The 20,758-nt window shown below is 35.2% G+C and overlaps 1 protein-coding gene across 1 annotated transcript in view; it reads right to left on the bottom strand.

Moving 5' to 3' along the window:
• The window catches only part of gareml (GRB2 associated, regulator of MAPK1-like), a 65,457-nt gene extending 59,858 nt beyond the window's left edge, over nucleotides 1-5,599 (bottom strand). The window contains exon 1 of the mRNA XM_042301153.1: nucleotides 5,305-5,599. Within this exon, the coding sequence (XP_042157087.1) occupies nucleotides 5,305-5,419 (115 nt within the window). The 5' untranslated portion in view covers nucleotides 5,420-5,599. The remainder of the gene's footprint in view (nucleotides 1-5,304) is intronic.
• Nucleotides 5,600-20,758: the final 15,159 nt, after the last annotated feature.

Raw genomic sequence — 20,758 nt, 5'->3', positions numbered from 1 at the left:
CAACCATCACAGGTGAGACTAATTCCCTAATTACTGTGCTCTTAATTATGATACTGTTAACGGATTGATTCATTGAGAGTTTGTTAACGGATTGATTCATTGAGAGCTTGTTAACGGATTGATTCATTGAGAACTTGTTAACTGATTGATTCATCGAGAACTTGTTAACAGACTGATTCTGAGAGTTTGTTAACTGATTCATTCATTGAGAGCTTGTTAACGGATTGATTCATTGAGAGCTTGTTAACTAATTGATTCATTGAGAGCTTGTTAACGGATTGAATCATTGAGAGCTTGTTAAAGGATTGATTCATTGAGAGCTTGTTAACTGATTCATTCATTGAGAGCTTGTTAACGGATTGATTCATTGAGAACTTGTTAACGGATTGATTCATTGAGAGCTTGTTAACTGATTGATTCATTGAGAGCTTGTTAACGGATTGAATCATTGAGAGCTTGTTAAAGGATTGAATCATTGAGAGCTTGTTAACGGCTTGATTCATTGAGAGCTTGTTAACTGATTGATTCATTGAGAGCTTGTTAATGGATTGATTCATTGAGAGCTTGTTAACTGATTGATTCATTGAGAACTTGTTAACGGATTGATTCATTGAGAGCTAAGGTACAGGTGAGAGGTGTGGCTGCCCAGGGGAAGGTACAGGTGAGTGGTGTGGCTGCCCAGGGGAAGGTACAGGTGAGAGGTGTGGCTGCCCAGGGAAGGTACAGGGGGAGAGGTGTGGCTCCCCAGGGAAGGTACAGGTGAGAGGTGTGGCTCCCCAGGGGAAGGTACAGGTGAGAGGTGTGGCTGCCCAGGGAAGGTACAGGGTAGAGGTGTGGCTTCCCAGGGGAAGGTACAGAGTAGTAGTGTGGCTGCCCAGGGGAAGGTACAGGGTAGAGGTGTGGCTTCCCAGGGAAGGTACAGGGTAAAGGTGTGGCTTCCCAGGGGAAGGTACAGGGGAGAGGTGTGGCTGCCCAGGGGAAGGTACAGGGGAGAGGTGTGGCTGCCCAGGGAAGGTACAGGGTAAGGTGTGGCTTCCCAGGGGAAGGTACAGGGGAGAGGTGTGGCTGCCCAGGGGAAGGTACAGGGGAGAGGTGTGGCTGCCCAGGGAAGGTACAGGGTAGAGGTGTGGCTGCCCAGGGGAAGGTACAGGGGAGAGGTGTGGCTGCCCAGGGAAGGTACAGGGGAGAGATGTGGCTGCCCAGGGGAAGGTACAGGGGAGAGGTGTGGCTCCCCAGGGGAAGGTACAGGGGAGAGGTGTGGCTCCCCAGGGGAAGGTACAGGGAGAGGTGTGGCTGCCCAGGGGAAGGTACAGGGTAGAGGTGTGGCTCCCCAGGGGAAGGTACAGGGAGAGGTGTGGCTGCCCAGGGGAAGGTACAGGGGAGAAGTGTGGCTGCCCAGGGAAGGTACAGGGGAGAGGTGTGGCTGCCCAGGGAAGGTACAGAGGAGAGGTGTGGCTGCCCAGGGGAAGGTACAGGGGAGAGGTGTGGCTCCCCAGGGAAGGTACAGGTGAGAGGTGTGGCTGCCCAAGGGAAGGTACAGGGTAGAAGTGTGGCTGCCCAGGGGAAGGTACAGGGGAGAGGTGTGGCTCCCCAGGGGAAGGTACAGGTGAGAGGTGTGGCTGCCCAGGGAAGGTACAGGGTAGAGGTGTGGCTGCCCAGGGGAAGGTACGGGGTAGAGGTGTGGCTCCCCAGGGGAAGGTACAGGGGAGAGGTGTGGCTCCCCAGGGGAAGGTACAGGGTAGAGGTGTGGCTGACCAGGGAAGGTACAGGGTAGAGATGTGGCTTCCCAGGGGAAGGTACAGGGGAGAGGTGTGGCTGCCCAGGGGAAGGTACAGGGTAGAGATGTGGCTGCCCAGGGGAAGGTACAGGGGAGAGGCGAAGCTGTGGTTTTGCCAGGAGAAGTATGACTTAATGATGATGACTTGAGTTACTTCCTCTCACCACTGTTGAGCTGGTGGTAGCTGTTAATGCTGACTACTGGACTTGGAGAAAAATCCACTTGTGAGCTGTGACTGTTCTTCCACTCAAACCCAATCTTAAAAAACATGTAGCCTGTGGCAGCAGTGTTGTCCAGAGCTCACCAGATCTATGGTACCTAGGAGGGTGTAGTCAGATCTATGTAAACCTAGGGGGGTGTTATCAGATCTATGTAAACCTAGGGAGGTGTAGTCAGATCTATGGTACCAAGGGGGGTGTAGTCAGATCTATGTAAACCTAGGGGGTGTTATCAGATCTATGTAAACCTAGGGAGGTGTAGTCAGATCTATGGTACCAAGGGGGTGTAGTCAGATCTATGGTACCTAGGGAGGTGTAGTCAGATCTATGTAAACCTAGGGAGGTGTAGTCAGATCTATGGTACCAAGGGGGTGTAGTCAGATCTATGGTACCTGGGGAGGTGTAGTCAGATCTATGTAACCCTAGGGAGGTGTAGTCAGATCTATGTAAACCTAGGGAGGTGTAGTCAGATCTATGTAAACCTAGGGGGTGTTGTCAGAGATCTATGGTACCTAGGGGGTGTAGTCAGATCTATGTAAACCTAGGGAGGTGTTGTCAGATATATGTAAACCTAGGGGAGTGTTGTCATATCTATTTAAACCTAGGGGGTGTTGTCAGAGATATGGTATCTAGGGGAGTGTTGTCAGATCTATGTAAACCTAGGGGTGTTGTCAGATCTATGTAAACCTAGGGGTGTAGTCAGATCTATGTAAACCTAGGGGGTGTAGTCAGATCTATGTAACCCTAGGGAGGTGTAGTCAGATCTATGTAAACCTAGGGGGTGTTGTCAGATATATGGTACCTAGGGGGTGTTGTCAGATATATGGTACCTAGGGGTGGAGTCAGATCTATGTAAACCTCCTAGGGGTGTAGTCAGATCTATGTAAACCTAGGGGGTGTAGTCAGATCGATGTAAACCTAGGGAGGTGTAGTCAGATCTATGTAAACCTAGGGGGTGTTGTCAGATCTATGTAAACCTAGGCGGGTGTTGTCAGATCTATGTAAACCTAGGGGATGTAGTCAGATCTATGTAAAGCTAGGGGGTGTAGTCAGATCTATGTAAACCTAGGGGGTGTTGTCAGATATATGTAAACCTAGGGGTGTAGTCAGATCTCTTTAAACCTAGGGGGTGTAGTCAGGTCTATGTAAACCTAGGGGGTGTAGTCAGATCTATGTAACCCTAGGGAGGTGTAGTCCGATCTATGTAAACCTAGGGGGTGTTGTCAGATATATGTAAACCTAGGGGGTGTTGTCAGATATATGGTACCTAGGGGTGGAGTCAGATCTATGTAAACCTCCTAGGGGTGTAGTCAGATCTATGTAAACCTAGGGGGTGTTGTCAGATCTATGTAAACCTAGGGGGTGTAGTCAGATCGATGTAAACCTAGGGAGGTGTAGTCAGATCTATGTAAACCTAGGGGGTGTTGTCAGATCTATGTAAACCTAGGCAGGTGTAGTCCGATCTATGTAAACCTAGGGGTGTGTTGTCAGATCTATGTAAACCTAGGGGGTGTTGTCAGATATATGGTACCTAGGGGGTGTAGTCGAGATCTATGTAAACCTCCTAGGGAGTGTAGTCAGATCTATGTAACCCTAGGGTGGTGTAGTCAGATCTATGTAAACCTAGGGGGTGTTGTCAGATCTATGTAAACCTAGGGGGTGTTGTCAGATATATGGTACCTGGGGGGTGTAGTCAGATCTATGTAAACCTCCTAGGGGTGTAGTCAGATCTATGTAAACCTAGGGAGGTGTAGTCAGATCTATGTAAACCTAGGGGGTGTTGTCAGATCTATGTAAACCTAGGGGGTGTAGTCAGATCGATGTAAACCTAGGGAGGTGTAGTCAGATCTATGTAAACCTAGGGGGTGTTGTCAGATCTATGTAAACCTAGGCAGGTGTAGTCCGATCTATGTAAACCTAGGGGGTGTTGTCAGATATATGTAAACCTAGGGGGTGTTGTCAGATAAATGGTACCTAGGGGGTGTAGTCAGATCTATGTAAACCTCCTAGGGGGTGTAGTCAGATCTATGTAAACCTAGGGGGTGTAGTCAGATCTATGTAACCCTAGGGAGGTGTAGTCAGATCTATGTAAACCTAGGGGGTGTAGTCAGATCGATGTAAACCTAGGGAGGTGTAGTCAGATCTATGTAAACCTAGGGGGTGTTGTCAGATCTATGTAAACCTAGGCAGGTGTAGTCCGATCTATGTAAACCTAGGGGGTGTTGTCAGATATATGTAAACCTAGGGGGTGTTGTCAGATAAATGGTACCTAGGGGGTGTAGTCAGATCTATGTAAACCTCCTAGGGGTGTAGTCAGATCTATGTAAACCTAGGGGGTGTGTAGTCAGATCTATGTAACCCTAGGGAGGTGTAGTCAGATCTATGTAAACCTAGGGGGTGTAGTCAGATCGATGTAAACCTAGGGAGGTGTAGTCAGATCTATGTAAACCTAGGGGGTGTTGTCAGATCTATGTAAACCTAGGCAGGTGTAGTCCGATCTATGTAAACCTAGGGGGTGTTGTCAGATATATGTAAACCTAGGGGGTGTTGTCAGATAAATGGTACCTAGGGGGTGTAGTCAGATCTATGTAAACCTCCTAGGGGTGTAGTCAGATCTATGTAAACCTAGGGGGTGTAGTCAGATCTATGTAACCCTAGGGAGGTGTAGTCAGATCTATGTAAACCTAGGGGGTGTTGTCAGATCTATGTAAACCTAGGGGGTGTTGTCAGATCTATGGTACCTAGGGGGTTGTAGTCAGATCTATGTAAACCTCGAGGGGTGTAGACAGATCAATGTAAACCTAGGGGGTGTCATCATAGGGGGGGGGGGCACGCTTTTTGCCCAGTGTAAAATGCCTCAAACCTGGCGTTCCGTTTCCTTGCGCTGCTCGTTAGTATTCAGAACACTCACCGGCAGATTACAGAATTTACATATGAAAAGCAGAGCAGGACTTTAGCGACACAACAGACACTTTGTGGTGGTTTGGCCATACTGTTAAATAACATACTTGCTACCGTGAGGGGTTAAATTGAAGCTGCTGCAACAAGTCATCTTTATTACAGACCGAGTAGTCTACATACCAGTAGACCTGCCCAAACGTTTACACGTTTATAAACTATTAGTGTCCAGTTCCCGTTCCAAACTCTCCTAATTCAATCAATCATTATTATTCTCCACACGGATAATACTGTTATAGAGCCAGTTTAGTGTTTAGGAAGGAATATTGTGTTAAGATAGAGAATATGGTGTAGTAGGCTAAGAGAAGGATGGATAGAGGAGTCAGTGAGGTGTGTCCTCGAAGGTCTTACCAGGCGCCAGGCGGACCAGACAGGGCAAGCGGACCTTACTGACCACAGCATCTAACGGAACGGACACGGAGCTCCAAGACACCTCCGACAGGCTGGTCCAAAGCTTCTCCATCATATCTCATACTGGCACTACGTCATCACACCCCACACCGGGAGAGGTCCGGGATGGTGCAGCTCTTCGCTCAGTCTCACCATTTTTTGGAGAGCGAGAGAAAGTTGATTTGAGAGAAAGTGCACGGAAGGTGTGGGCGGGGGAACTAGCGAGCTCTGTTCCTGTTCTTCTTGCGGACATCTACTCCTCCTCCCATCTCTCTCTAAGCGTCACTCCCTCCCCTCGAACAGCCAATCATTGACTCCAGCGGATTCTCCAGGCCGGTTGTTTACTGAATGAGCTCCGCCAGGAGAATTGACAGGCTCAAACCAACTGCCTCGCGAGGAAGCGGGCTGAAACCTGTGCGGCGGTGAATGACTCTAATGGAATCTAAATATCAATCTTGGTTTCTATTACACACCTCAATGAACACTTTAAAATTATACAGTATTTGAGCTAAACAAAAATTACATTTTCCTTCAAGTATAATTTTTTACGATTGCTAATTGTATTGTGCCTATTACAACAAAAATAGTTAAATACATGTAATTTTCTCCTTGAAACATTTTATTGAAAAACTGTAGAATTCCATTCATTCCCATGGAGGACTGCTCCTACTATGTCCAACCGGTGGCTTCAAAGCCTCTCAATGGCCAATACACAGTAATCCAGGGTTTATATAGGTAATTGGTTTCTGAGTTCTACTGCAGACCTGTTTCTACATAGTTGTATTTCACTACAGAGAAGTTATGTTGATTTCACTCCAGCCAATCACAAAGTAAATTATCCAGCCATCACCTTTGTCTTGAGACATGCAATGGAGACATCTCAAGATACTTACATATCTCAAAACACATCTTGAAGAGATTTCCAGAGACAGCCTGTCAAGACACTAATGCCATGTCTTGAGACATTTTATGTACAGTGCATTCAGAAAGTATTCAGACCCCCCTTGATTTGTTCCACATTTTGGTACGTTACAGCCTTATTCTAAAATGGATTAAATAGTATTTTCCCCTCATCAATCTACACAGAATACCCCATAATGACATCACAATACCCCATAATGACATCACAATACCCCATAATGACATCACAATAATCCATAATGACATCATAATACCGCATAATGACTAAGTGAAAACAGGTTTAGACATTTTTGCAAATGTATTACAAATAAAAACAGAAATAGCTTATTTAGTATTCAGACCCTTTACTATGAGACTTGAAATTGAGCTCAGGTGCATCCTGTTTCCATTGATCATCCTTGAGATGTTTCTACAACTTGATTGGAGTCCAACTGTGATAAATTCAACTGATTGGACATGATTTGGAAAGGCACTCACCTGTCTACATAAGGTCCCACAGTTGACAGTGCATGTCAGAGCAAAAATCAAGCCTTGAGGTCGAAGGAATTGTCCGTAGAGCTCAGAGACCGGATTGTGTTGAGGCACAGATCTGGGGAAGGGTACCAAAACATTTCTGCAGCATTGAAGGTCCCCAAGAACACAGTGGCCTCCATCATTATTAAATGGAAGAAGTTTGGAACCACCAAGACTCTTCCTAGAGCTGGCTGCCCAGTCAAACTGAGCAATCGGGGGAGAAGGTCCTTGGTCAGAGAGGTGACCAAGAACCAGACGGTCACTCTGACAGAGCTCTAGAGTTCCTCTGTGGAGATGGGAGAACCTTCCAGAAGGACAGCCATCTCTGCAGCCCTCCACCAATCAGGCCTTTATGGTAGTCTGATGAGGGAAGTTGACTGCATGATAATAGCTGTTTGTTTTTACATGTGCTATTGCTCCCTTTTGTCAGGATAAGAGAATGGAAGACATGTTAGCAACTCAAAGTAACTTAAGGCATTGTTCAAAATAACATAACACCTGCCAAGTTCCTTTCTTCCCATGAGAACAGACTGATTCATTGTATTTTCAGACTCAACATAGAATAAAGCTGGGTCCTATCTGGTGCCAAACAGTAAGCCCTCATGGGCGGTTGGGATATCTACTTCAGCATAGAATAAAGCTGGGTCCTATCTGGTGCCAAACAGTAAGCCCTCATGGGCGGTTGGGATATCTACTTCAGCATAGAATAAAGCTGGGTCCTATCTGGTGCCAAACAGTAAGCCCTCATGGGCGGTTGGGATATCTACTTCAGCATAGAATAAAGCTGGGTCCTATCTGGTGCCAAACAGTAAGCCCTCATGGGCGGTTGGGATATCTACTTCAGCATAGAATAAAGCTGGGTCCTATCTGGTGCCAAACAGTAAGCCCTCATGGGCGGTTGGGATATCTACTTCAACATAGAATAAAGCTGGGTCCTATCTGGTGCCAAACAGTAAGCCCTCATGGGCGGTTGGGATATCTACTTCAACATAGAATAAAGCTGGGTACTATCTGGTGCCAAACAGTAAGCCCTCATGGGCGGTTGGGATATCTACTTCAACATAGAATAAAGCTGGGTCCTATCTGGTGCCAAACAGTAAGCCCTCATGGGTGGTTGGGATATCTACTTCAACATAGAATAAAGCTGGGTCCTATCTGGTGCCAAACAGTAAGCCCTCATGGGTGGTTGGGATATCTACTTCAACATAGAATAAAGCTGGGTCCTATCTGGTGCCAAACAGTAAGCCCTCATGGGTGGTTGGGATATCTACTTCAGCATAGAAACAGTAAGCCCTCATGGGCGGTTGGGATATCTACTTCAGCATAGAAACAGTAAGCCCTCATGGGCGGTTGGGATATCTACTTCAGCATAGAAACAGTAAGCCCTCATGGGCGGTTGGGATATCTACTTCAGCTGAGCTATTCAGAATTAAAGGACATGAAAATGGCAAGGTGTGTTTCTTTTAAAAATGTAACCCTTATTTTACCAGGCAAGTCAGTTAAGAACAAATTCTTAGTATATATGTTATTGCTGTATATGTGTTATTGCTGTATATGTTATTGCTGTATATGTTATTGCTGTATATATGTTATTGCTGTATATATGTTATTGCTGTATATATGTTATTGCTGTATATATGTTATTGCTGTATATATGTTATTGCTGTATATATGTTATTGCTGTATATATGTTATTGCTGTATATGTTATTGCTGTATACATGATATGTTATTGCTGTATATATGTTATTGCTGTATATATGTTATTGCTGTATATGTTATTGCTGTATATATGTTATTGCTGTATATATGTTATTGCTGTATATATGTTATTGCTGTATATGTTATTGCTGTATATATGTTATTGCTGTATATATGTTATTGCTGTATATGTTATTGCTGTATATATGTTATTGCTGTATATATGTTATTGCTGTATATATGTTATTGCTGTATATATGATATGTTATTGCTGTATATATGTTATTGCTGTATATATGTTATTGCTGTATATATGATATGTTATTGCTGTATATATGATATGTTATTGCTGTATATATGATATGTTATTGCTGTATATATGATATGTTATTGCTGTATATATGTTATTGCTGTATATATGTTATTGCTGTATATATGTTATTGCTGTATATATGATATGTTATTGCTGTATATATGATATGTTATTGCTGTATATATGATATGTTATTGCTGTATATATGTTATTGCTGTATATATGTTATTGCTGTATATATGTTATTGCTGTATATATGATATGTTATTGCTGTATATATGATATGTTATTGCTGTATATATGATATGTTATTGCTGTATATATGATATGTTATTGCTGTATATATGTTATTGCTGTATATATGTTATTGCTGTATATATGTTATTGCTGTATATATGTTATTGCTGTATATGTTATTGCTGTATATATGTTATTGCTGTATATATGTTATTGCTGTATATATGTTATTGCTGTATATATGTTATTGCTGTATATATGTTATTGCTGTATATATGTTATTGCTGTATATATGTTATTGCTGTATATATGTTATTGCTGTATATATGTTATTGCTGTATATATGTTATTGCTGTATATATGTTATTGCTGTATACATGATATGTTATTGCTGTATATATGATATGTTATTGCTGTATATGTTATTGCTGTATATATGTTATTGCTGTATATATGTTATTGCTGTATATATGTTATTGCTGTATATATGTTATTGCTGTATATATGTTATTGCTGTATATATGTTATTGCTGTATACATGATATGTTATTGCTGTATATATGTTATTGCTGTATATATGTTATTGCTGTATATATGTTATTGCTGTATATATGTTATTGCTGTATATATGTTATTGCTGTATACATGATATGTTATTGCTGTATATATGTTATTGCTGTATATATGTTATTGCTGTATATGTTTATTGCTGTATATATGTTATTGCTGTATATATGTTATTGCTGTATATATGTTATTGCTGTATATATGTTATTGCTGTATATGTTATTGCTGTATATATGTTATTGCTGTATATATGTTATTGCTGTATATATGTTATTGCTGTATATATGTTATTGCTGTATATATGTTATTGCTGTATATATATGTTATGTTATTGCTGTATATATGTTATTGCTGTATACATGTTATTGCTGTATATATGATATGTTATTGCTGTATATATGTTATTGCTGTATATATGTTATTGCTGTATATATGTTATTGCTGTATATATGATATGTTATTGCTGTATATATGTTATTGCTGTATATATGTTATGTTATTGCTGTATATATGATATGTTATTGCTGTATATATGATATGTTATTGCTGTATATATGTTATTGCTGTATATATGTTATTGCTGTATACATGATATGTTATTGCTGTATATATGATATGTTATTGCTGTATATATGTTATTGCTGTATATATGTTATTGCTGTATATATGTTATTGCTGTATATATGTTATTGCTGTATATATGTTATTGCTGTATATATGTTATTGCTGTATACATGATATGTTATTGCTGTATACATGTTATTGCTGTATATATGATATGTTATTGCTGTATATATGTTATTGCTGTATATATGTTATTGCTGTATATATGTTATTGCTGTATATATGTTATTGCTGTATACATGTTATTGCTGTATATATGATATGTTATTGCTGTATATATGTTATTGCTGTATATATGTTATTGCTGTATATATGTTATTGCTGTATACATGTTATTGCTGTATATATGATATGTTATTGCTGTATATATGTTATTGCTGTATATGTTATTGCTGTATATATGTTATTGCTGTATATATGTTATTGCTGTATATATGTTATTGCTGTATATATGTTATTGCTGTATATATGTTATTGCTGTATATATGTTATTGCTGTATATATGATATGTTATTGCTGTATATATGATATGTTATTGCTGTATATATGATATGTTATTGCTGTATATATGTTATTGCTGTATATATGTTATTGCTGTATATATGATATGTTATTGCTGTATATATGTTATTGCTGTATATATGTTATTGCTGTATATATGTTATTGCTGTATATATGTTATTGCTGTATATATGTTATTGCTGTATATATGTTATTGCTGTATATATGTTATTGCTGTATATATGTTATTGCTGTATATATGTTATTGCTGTATATATGTTATTGCTGTATATATGTTATTGCTGTATATATGATATGTTATTGCTGTATATATGTTATTGCTGTATATATGTTATTGCTGTGTATATGTTATTGCTGTATATATGTTATTGCTGTATACATGATATGTTATTGCTGTATATGTTATTGCTGTATATATGTTATTGCTGTATATATGTTATTGCTGTATATATGTTATTGCTGTATATATGTTATTGCTGTATATATGATATGTTATTGCTGTATATATGTTATTGCTGTATATATGATATGTTATTGCTGTATACATGTTATTGCTGTATATATGATATTGCTGTATATATGTTATTGCTGTATATGTTATTGCTGTATATATGTTATTGCTGTATATATGTTATTGCTGTATATGTTATTGCTGTATATATGTTATTGCTGTATATATGTTATTGCTGTATATATGTTATTGCTGTATATATGTTATTGCTGTATATATGTTATTGCTGTATATATGTTATTGCTGTATATATGTTATTGCTGTATATGTTATTGCTGTATATATGTTATTGCTGTATATATGTTATTGCTGTATATGTTATTGCTGTATATATGTTATTGCTGTATATGTTATTGCTGTATACATGTTATTGCTGTATATATGTTATTGCTGTATACATGATATGTTATTGCTGTATATATGTTATTGCTGTATATATGATATTGCTGTATATGTTATTGCTGTATACATGTTATTGCTGTATATATGTTATTGCTGTATATATGTTATTGCTGTATATATGATATGTTATTGCTGTATATATGTTATTGCTGTATATATGATATGTTATTGCTGTATATATGTTATTGCTGTATATGTTATTGCTGTATATATGTTATTGCTGTATATATGTTATTGCTGTATATATGTTATTGCTGTATATATGTTATTGCTGTATATATGTTATTGCTGTATATATGTTATTGCTGTATATGTTATTGCTGTATATATGTTATTGCTGTATATATGTTATTGCTGTATATGTTATTGCTGTATATATGTTATTGCTGTATACATGTTATTGCTGTATATATGTTATTGCTGTATACATGATATGTTATTGCTGTATATATGTTATTGCTGTATATATGTTATTGCTGTATATGTTATTGCTGTATACATGTTATTGCTGTATATATGTTATTGCTGTATATATGTTATTGCTGTATACATGTTATTGCTGTATATATGATATGTTATTGCTGTATATATGATATGTTATTGCTGTATATATGTTATTGCTGTATATATGTTATTGCTGTATACATGTTATTGCTGTATATATGTTATTGCTGTATATATGTTATTGCTGTATATGTTATTGCTGTATACATGTTATTGCTGTATATATGTTATTGCTGTATATATGTTATTGCTGTATATATGATATGTTATTGCTGTATATATGATATGTTATTGCTGTATATATGTTATTGCTGTATATGTTATTGCTGTATATATGTTATTGCTGTATATATGTTATTGCTGTATATATGTTATTGCTGTATATATGTTATTGCTGTATATGTTATTGCTGTATACATGTTATTGCTGTATATATGTTATTGCTGTATATATGTTATTGCTGTATATATGTTATTGCTGTATATATGATATGTTATTGCTGTATATATGTTATTGCTGTATATATGTTATTGCTGTATATGTTATTGCTGTATATATGTTATTGCTGTATATATGTTATTGCTGTATATGTTATTGCTGTATATATGTTATTGCTGTATATGTTATTGCTGTATACATGTTATTGCTGTATATATGTTATTGCTGTATACATGATATGTTATTGCTGTATATATGTTATTGCTGTATATATGTTATTGCTGTATATATGTTATTGCTGTATATATGATATTGCTGTATATATGATATGTTATTGCTGTATACATGTTATTGCTGTATATATGATATTGCTGTATATATGTTATTGCTGTATATATGATATGTTATTGCTGTATACATGTTATTGCTGTATATATGATATTGCTGTATATGTTATTGCTGTATACATGTTATTGCTGTATATATGATATGTTATTGCTGTATATATGTTATTGCTGTATATATGTTATTGCTGTATACATGTTATTGCTGTATATATGATATTGCTGTATATGTTATTGCTGTATACATGTTATTGCTGTATATATGATATGTTATTGCTGTATATATGTTATTGCTGTATATATGTTATTGCTGTATACATGTTATTGCTGTATATATGATATTGCTGTATATGTTATTGCTGTATACATGTTATTGCTGTATATATGATATGTTATTGCTGTATATATGTTATTGCTGTATATATGTTATTGCTGTATATATGATATTGCTGTATACATGTTATTGCTGTATATATGATATGTTATTGCTGTATATATGTTATTGCTGTATATATGTTATTGCTGTATATATGTTATTGCTGTATACATGTTATTGCTGTATATATGATATTGCTGTATATATGTTATTGCTGTATATATGTTATTGCTGTATATATGTTATTGCTGTATACATGTTATTGCTGTATATATGTTATTGCTGTATATATGATATGTTATTGCTGTATATATGATATGTTATTGCTGTATATATGATATGTTATTGCTGTATATATGTTATTGCTGTATATATGTTATTGCTGTATATATGATATGTTATTGCTGTATATATGATATGTTATTGCTGTATATATGATATGTTATTGCTGTATATATGATATGTTATTGCTGTATATATGTTATTGCTGTATATATGTTATTGCTGTATATATGTTATTGCTGTATATATGATATGTTATTGCTGTATATATGATATGTTATTGCTGTATATATGTTATTGCTGTATATATGATATGTTATTGCTGTATATATGTTATTGCTGTATATATGTTATTGCTGTATATATGATATGTTATTGCTGTATATATGATATGTTATTGCTGTATATATGATATTGCTGTATATATGTTATTGCTGTATATATGTTATTGCTGTATACATGTTATTGCTGTATATATGTTATTGCTGTATATATGTTATTGCTGTATATATGTTATTGCTGTATACATGTTATTGCTGTATATATGTTATTGCTGTATATATGTTATTGCTGTATACATGTTATTGCTGTATATATGATATGTTATTGCTGTATATATGTTATTGCTGTATATATGTTATTGCTGTATATATGATATTGCTGTATACATGTTATTGCTGTATATATGATATGTTATTGCTGTATATATGTTATTGCTGTATATATGTTATTGCTGTATACATGTTATTGCTGTATATATGATATTGCTGTATATGTTATTGCTGTATACATGTTATTGCTGTATATATGATATGTTATTGCTGTATATATGTTATTGCTGTATATATGATATGTTATTGCTGTATATATGTTATTGCTGTATATATGTTATTGCTGTATATATGATATGTTATTGCTGTATATATGTTATTGCTGTATATATGTTATTGCTGTATATATGTTATTGCTGTATATATGTTATTGCTGTATATATGTTATTGCTGTATATATGTTATTGCTGTATATATGTTATTGCTGTATATATGTTATTGCTGTATATATGTTATTGCTGTATATATGTTATTGCTGTATATATGTTATTGCTGTATATATGTTATTGCTGTATACATGTTATTGCTGTATATATGTTATTGCTGTATATGTTATTGCTGTATATATGTTATTGCTGTATATATGTTATTGCTGTATAGATGTTATTGCTGTATATATGTTATTGCTGTATATATGTTATTGCTGTATATATGTTATTGCTGTATATATGTTATTGCTGTATATATGTTATTGCTGTATACATGTTATTGCTGTATATATGATATGTTATTGCTGTATATATGTTATTGCTGTATATATGTTATTGCTGTATATATGTTATTGCTGTATATATGTTATTGCTGTATATATGTTATTGCTGTATATATGTATATATGTTATTGCTGTATATATGTTATTGCTGTATATATGTTATTGCTGTATATATGTTATTGCTGTATACATGTTATTGCTGTATATATGTTATTGCTGTATATATGTATATATGTTATTGCTGTATATATGTTATTGCTGTATATATGTTATTGCTGTATATATGTTATTGCTGTATACATGTTATTGCTGTATATATGTTATTGCTGTATATGTTATTGCTGTATATATGTTATTGCTGTATATATGATATGTTATTGCTGTATATATGTTATTGCTGTATATATGTTATTGCTGTATATATGTTATTGCTGTATATGTGATATGTTATTGCTGTATATATGTTATTGCTGTATATATGTTATTGCTGTATATATGATATGTTATTGCTGTATATATGATATGTTATTGCTGTATATATGTTATTGCTGTATATATGTTATTGCTGTATATATGTTATTGCTGTATATATGTTATTGCTGTATATATGTTATTGCTGTATATATGTTATTGCTGTATATATGTTATTGCTGTATATGTTATTGCTGTATATATGTTATTGCTGTATATATGTTATTGCTGTATATATGTTATTGCTGTATATATGTTATTGCTGTATATATGTTATTGCTGTATATATGTTATTGCTGTATATATGTTATTGCTGTATACATGTTATTGCTGTATATATGTTATTGCTGTATATGTTATTGCTGTATATATGTTATTGCTGTATATATGATATGTTATTGCTGTATATATGTTATTGCTGTATATATGTTATTGCTGTATATATGTTATTGCTGTATATGTGATATGTTATTGCTGTATATATGTTATTGCTGTATATATGTTATTGCTGTATATATGATATGTTATTGCTGTATATATGTTATTGCTGTATATATGTTATTGCTGTATATATGTTATTGCTGTATATATGTTATTGCTGTATATATGTTATTGCTGTATATATGTTATTGCTGTATACATGTTATTGCTGTATATATGTTATTGCTGTATATGTTATTGCTGTATATATGTTATTGCTGTATATATGTTATTGCTGTATATATGTTATTGCTGTATATATGTTATTGCTGTATATGTGATATGTTATTGCTGTATATATGTTATTGCTGTATATATGTTATTGCTGTATATATGATATGTTATTGCTGTATATATGATATGTTATTGCTGTATATATGTTATTGCTGTATATATGATATGTTATTGCTGTATATGTTATTGCTGTATATATGTTATTGCTGTATATATGTTATTGCTGTATATATGTTATTGCTGTATATATGTTATTGCTGTATATATGTTATTGCTGTATATATGATATGTTATTGCTGTATATATGTTATTGCTGTATATATGTTATTGCTGTATATATGTTATTGCTGTATATATGTTATTGCTGTATATATGTTATTGCTGTATATATGATATGTTATTGCTGTATATATGATATGTTATTGCTGTATATATGATATGTTATTGCTGTATATATGTTATTGCTGTATATATGTTATTGCTGTATATATGATATGTTATTGCTGTATATATGTTATTGCTGTGTATATGTTATTGCTGTATATATGTTATTGCTGTATATATGTTATTGCTGTATATATGTTATTGCTGTATATATGATATGTTATTGCTGTATATATGTTATTGCTGTATATATGTTATGTTATTGCTGTATATATGATATGTTATTGCTGTATATATGATATGTTATTGCTGTATATATGATATGTTATTGCTGTATATATGTTATGTTATTGCTGTATATATGATATGTTATTGCTGTATATATGATATGTTATTGCTGTATATATGATATGTTATTGCTGTATATATGATATGTTATTGCTGTATATATGTTATTGCTGTATATATGTTATTGCTGTATATATGATATGTTATTGCTGTATATATGATATGTTATTGCTGTATATATGTTATTGCTGTATATATGATATGTTATTGCTGTATATATGTTATTGCTGTATATATGTTATTGCTGTATATATGTTATTGCTGTATATATGATATGTTATTGCTGTATATATGTTATTGCTGTATATATGATATGTTATTGCTGTATATATGATATGTTATTGCTGTATATATGTTATTGCTGTATATATGTTATTGCTGTATATATGATATGTTATTGCTGTATATATGATATGTTATTGCTGTATATATGTTATTGCTGTATATATGTTATTGCTGTATATATGATATGTTATTGCTGTATATATGATATGTTATTGCTGTATATATGTTATTGCTGTATATATGATATGTTATTGCTGTATATATGTTATTGCTGTATATATGTTATTGCTGTATATATGTTATTGCTGTATATATGATATGTTATTGCTGTATATATGTTATTGCTGTATATATGTTATTGCTGTATATATGATATGTTATTGCTGTATATATGTTATTGCTGTATATATGTTATTGCTGTATATATGATATGTTATTGCTGTATATATGATATGTTATTGCTGTATATATGTTATGTTATTGCTGTATATATGATATGTTATTGCTGTATATATGTTATGTTATTGCTGTATATATGTTATTGCTGTATATATGTTATGTTATTGCTGTATATATGTTATTGCTGTATATATGTTATTGCTGTATATATGTTATTGCTGTATATATGTTATTGCTGTATATATGTTATTGCTGTATATATGATATGTTATTGCTGTATATATGTTATGTTATTGCTGTATATATGATATGTTATTGCTGTATATATGATATGTTATTGCTGTATATATGTTATTGCTGTATATATGTTATGTTATTGCTGTATATATGATATGTTATTGCTGTATATATGATGTTATTGCTGTATATATGTTATGTTATTGCTGTATATATGATATGTTATTGCTGTATATATGTTATGTTATTGCTGTATATATGATATGTTATTGCTGTATATATGATATGTTATTGCTGTATATATGTTATGTTATTGCTGTATATATGATATGTTATTGCTGTATATATGTTATTGCTGTATATATGATATTGCTGTATATATGATATGTTATTGCTGTATATATGTTATTGCTGTATATATGTTATTGCTGTATATATGATATTGCTGTATATATGTTATTGCTGTATATATGATATGTTATTGCTGTATATATGTTATTGCTGTATATATGTTATTGCTGTATATATGTTATTGCTGTATATATGTTATTGCTGTATATATGATATTGCTGTATATATGTTATTGCTGTATATATGATATGTTATTGCTGTATATATGTTATTGCTGTATATATGATATGTTATTGCTGTATATATGTTATTGCTGTATATATGTTATTGCTGTATATATGTTATGTTATTGCTGTATATATGTTATTGCTGTATATATGATATTGCTGTATATATGTTATTGCTGTATATATGATATGTTATTGCTGTATATATGATATTGCTGTATATATGTTATTGCTGTATATATGATATGTTATTGCTGTATATATGTTATTGCTGTATATATGTTATTGCTGTATATATGTTATTGCTGTATATATGTTATTGCTGTATATATGTTATTGCTGTATACATGATATGTTATTGCTGTATATATGTTATTGCTGTATATATGTTATTGCTGTTTATGTTATTGCTGTATACATGATAGTGACATTTTATTATCCAGCAGAAAGTGGAACAGCTCGGAAATCCCAACAAGAGATGACCGTCTCTGACTGCCTCTAAAGAGATGAAGAAGGTGGTTTGGAGTGCTCTACTGCCTTTACCACAAGTTATTTTGGTCAATAAATCTTGTTGACTTTGATGTGTGTGCAGTACTTTGTGTTATGGCTGTGCACGAGTTCTAGTCAATGATTAGTTTGACTAATGAATAAAACATGAAAACAAAGACACTCTGAAAACAGAATTTCCAAGACATCTTCATTTTTGTCTCAAGACAAGGTGATGGCTTGGTATGAACATTCATTAGGTTGCAGGGAGGAGAAAAATGACGACATGGATACTGAACAAAAATATCAAGGCAACATGCAAAGTGTTGGTCCCATGAGCTGAAATTCGAAATCCCAGGATTGGTCTGTTAAAGCCATTGTGGGGAAAACCTCATTCTGATTGAGTGGGCCTATGGCTGCACCCCTGCCCAGTAATTAGTCTAATGAATTGATTTCTATTGACTGATTTCCTTATATGAACTATATCCATCAAGGGCTCCCTCTGCTGGCCACACACTAAGGAGCGTGGTAGTAAAGGGCTCCCTCTGCTGGCCACACACACTAAGGAGCATGGTAAAGGGCTCCCTCTGCTGGCCACACACACTAAGGAGCGTGGTAAAGGGCTCCCTCTGCTGGCCACACACACTAAGGAGCGTGGTAGTAAAGGGCTCCCTCTGCTGGCCACACACACTAAGGAGCGTGGTAGTAAAGGGCTCCCTCTGCTGGCCACACACACTAAGGAGCATGGTAAAGGGCTCCCTCTGCTGGCCACACACACTAAGGAGCGTGGTAAAGGGCTCCCTCTGCTGGCCACACACTAAGAAGCATGGTAAAGAACAGAAGACACCGGGGATATGACTTAAACAAGCTTATTTTAATGGAGCTGCAAAACTGTTTGAATTTCCTTGAGAACGTTCTCTTACATACAGGGGCGGCAGGTAGCCTAGCGGTTAACAGTGTTGGGCCAGTAACCGAACGGTCGCTGGTTCAAATCCCCGAGCTGACTAGGTGAAAAATCTGTCAATGTGCCATTGAGCAAGGCACTTAACCCTAATTGCTCCTATAAGTCACTCTGGATAAGAGCGTCTGCTAAATGAAAACAGAGTGAAAGTTTCAACGGTACAGAAACATGGCATCACAAATGCTCCCAACCCAAACAAACCCCCATCGTTAAGCAGACATCCTAACAAGATCTTGTTGGTGGGGAAATTCAAACCTTTCTGCTTAGCTCCGTCGTGGGAAGAGCCAGAATACCAAACTTTTAATTTAATTGGGTGGGTGAGGTTCCACCCGTCTTCCATATAAGGCACAAGACTAAATAAACCCCATCTCCGTTTACAAATGTCAAAATGCGGCACCTTGACAATATAACCCACTAGTGTACAAAATGTTAATCCTACATTTTCTTTCTTATTTGTTTTTTTCTTTGACCAATGGTGAGGGGACCAGGAGGCCTCAGCCAAAGGAAAGATTAAAAAGTTTACTGACTTTCACTCTCATTTTGCAAATAAACAGGAAACATGATTTATCTTTTTATCAGAAACAAACTGATCTTTAGAAAGCTAAGAAGATAGAGAATGTGTGGGGGGGACCAGACAAGTGGTATATTTCCAGAGGAAGATGGAGAGAGAGGACGAGAGAGAGAGAACAGGGGAGAAGAGAGAGAGAGAGAGAACAGGGGAGAAGAGAGAGGGGACAGGGGAGAAGAGAGAGGGAACAGGGGAGAAGAGAGAGGGAACAGGGGAGAAGGAACAGGGGAGAAGAGAGAGGGGAGAAGAGAGAGGGAACAGGGGAGAAGAGAGAGGGAACAGGGGAGAAGAGAGAGGGAACAGGGGAGAAGAGAGAGGGAACAGGGGAGAAGAGAGAGGGAACAGGGGAGAAGAGAGAGGGAACAGGGGAGAAGAGAGAGGGGACAGGGGAGAAGAGAGAGGGGACA

Source organism: Oncorhynchus tshawytscha, linkage group LG18 (assembly GCF_018296145.1).
Source record: "Oncorhynchus tshawytscha isolate Ot180627B linkage group LG18, Otsh_v2.0, whole genome shotgun sequence".
Taxonomy (NCBI): Eukaryota; Metazoa; Chordata; class Actinopteri; order Salmoniformes; family Salmonidae; genus Oncorhynchus; species Oncorhynchus tshawytscha.
The sequence above is the reverse complement of the archived record's forward strand: the minus strand, read 5'-3'. Positions and strand labels throughout refer to the sequence as shown.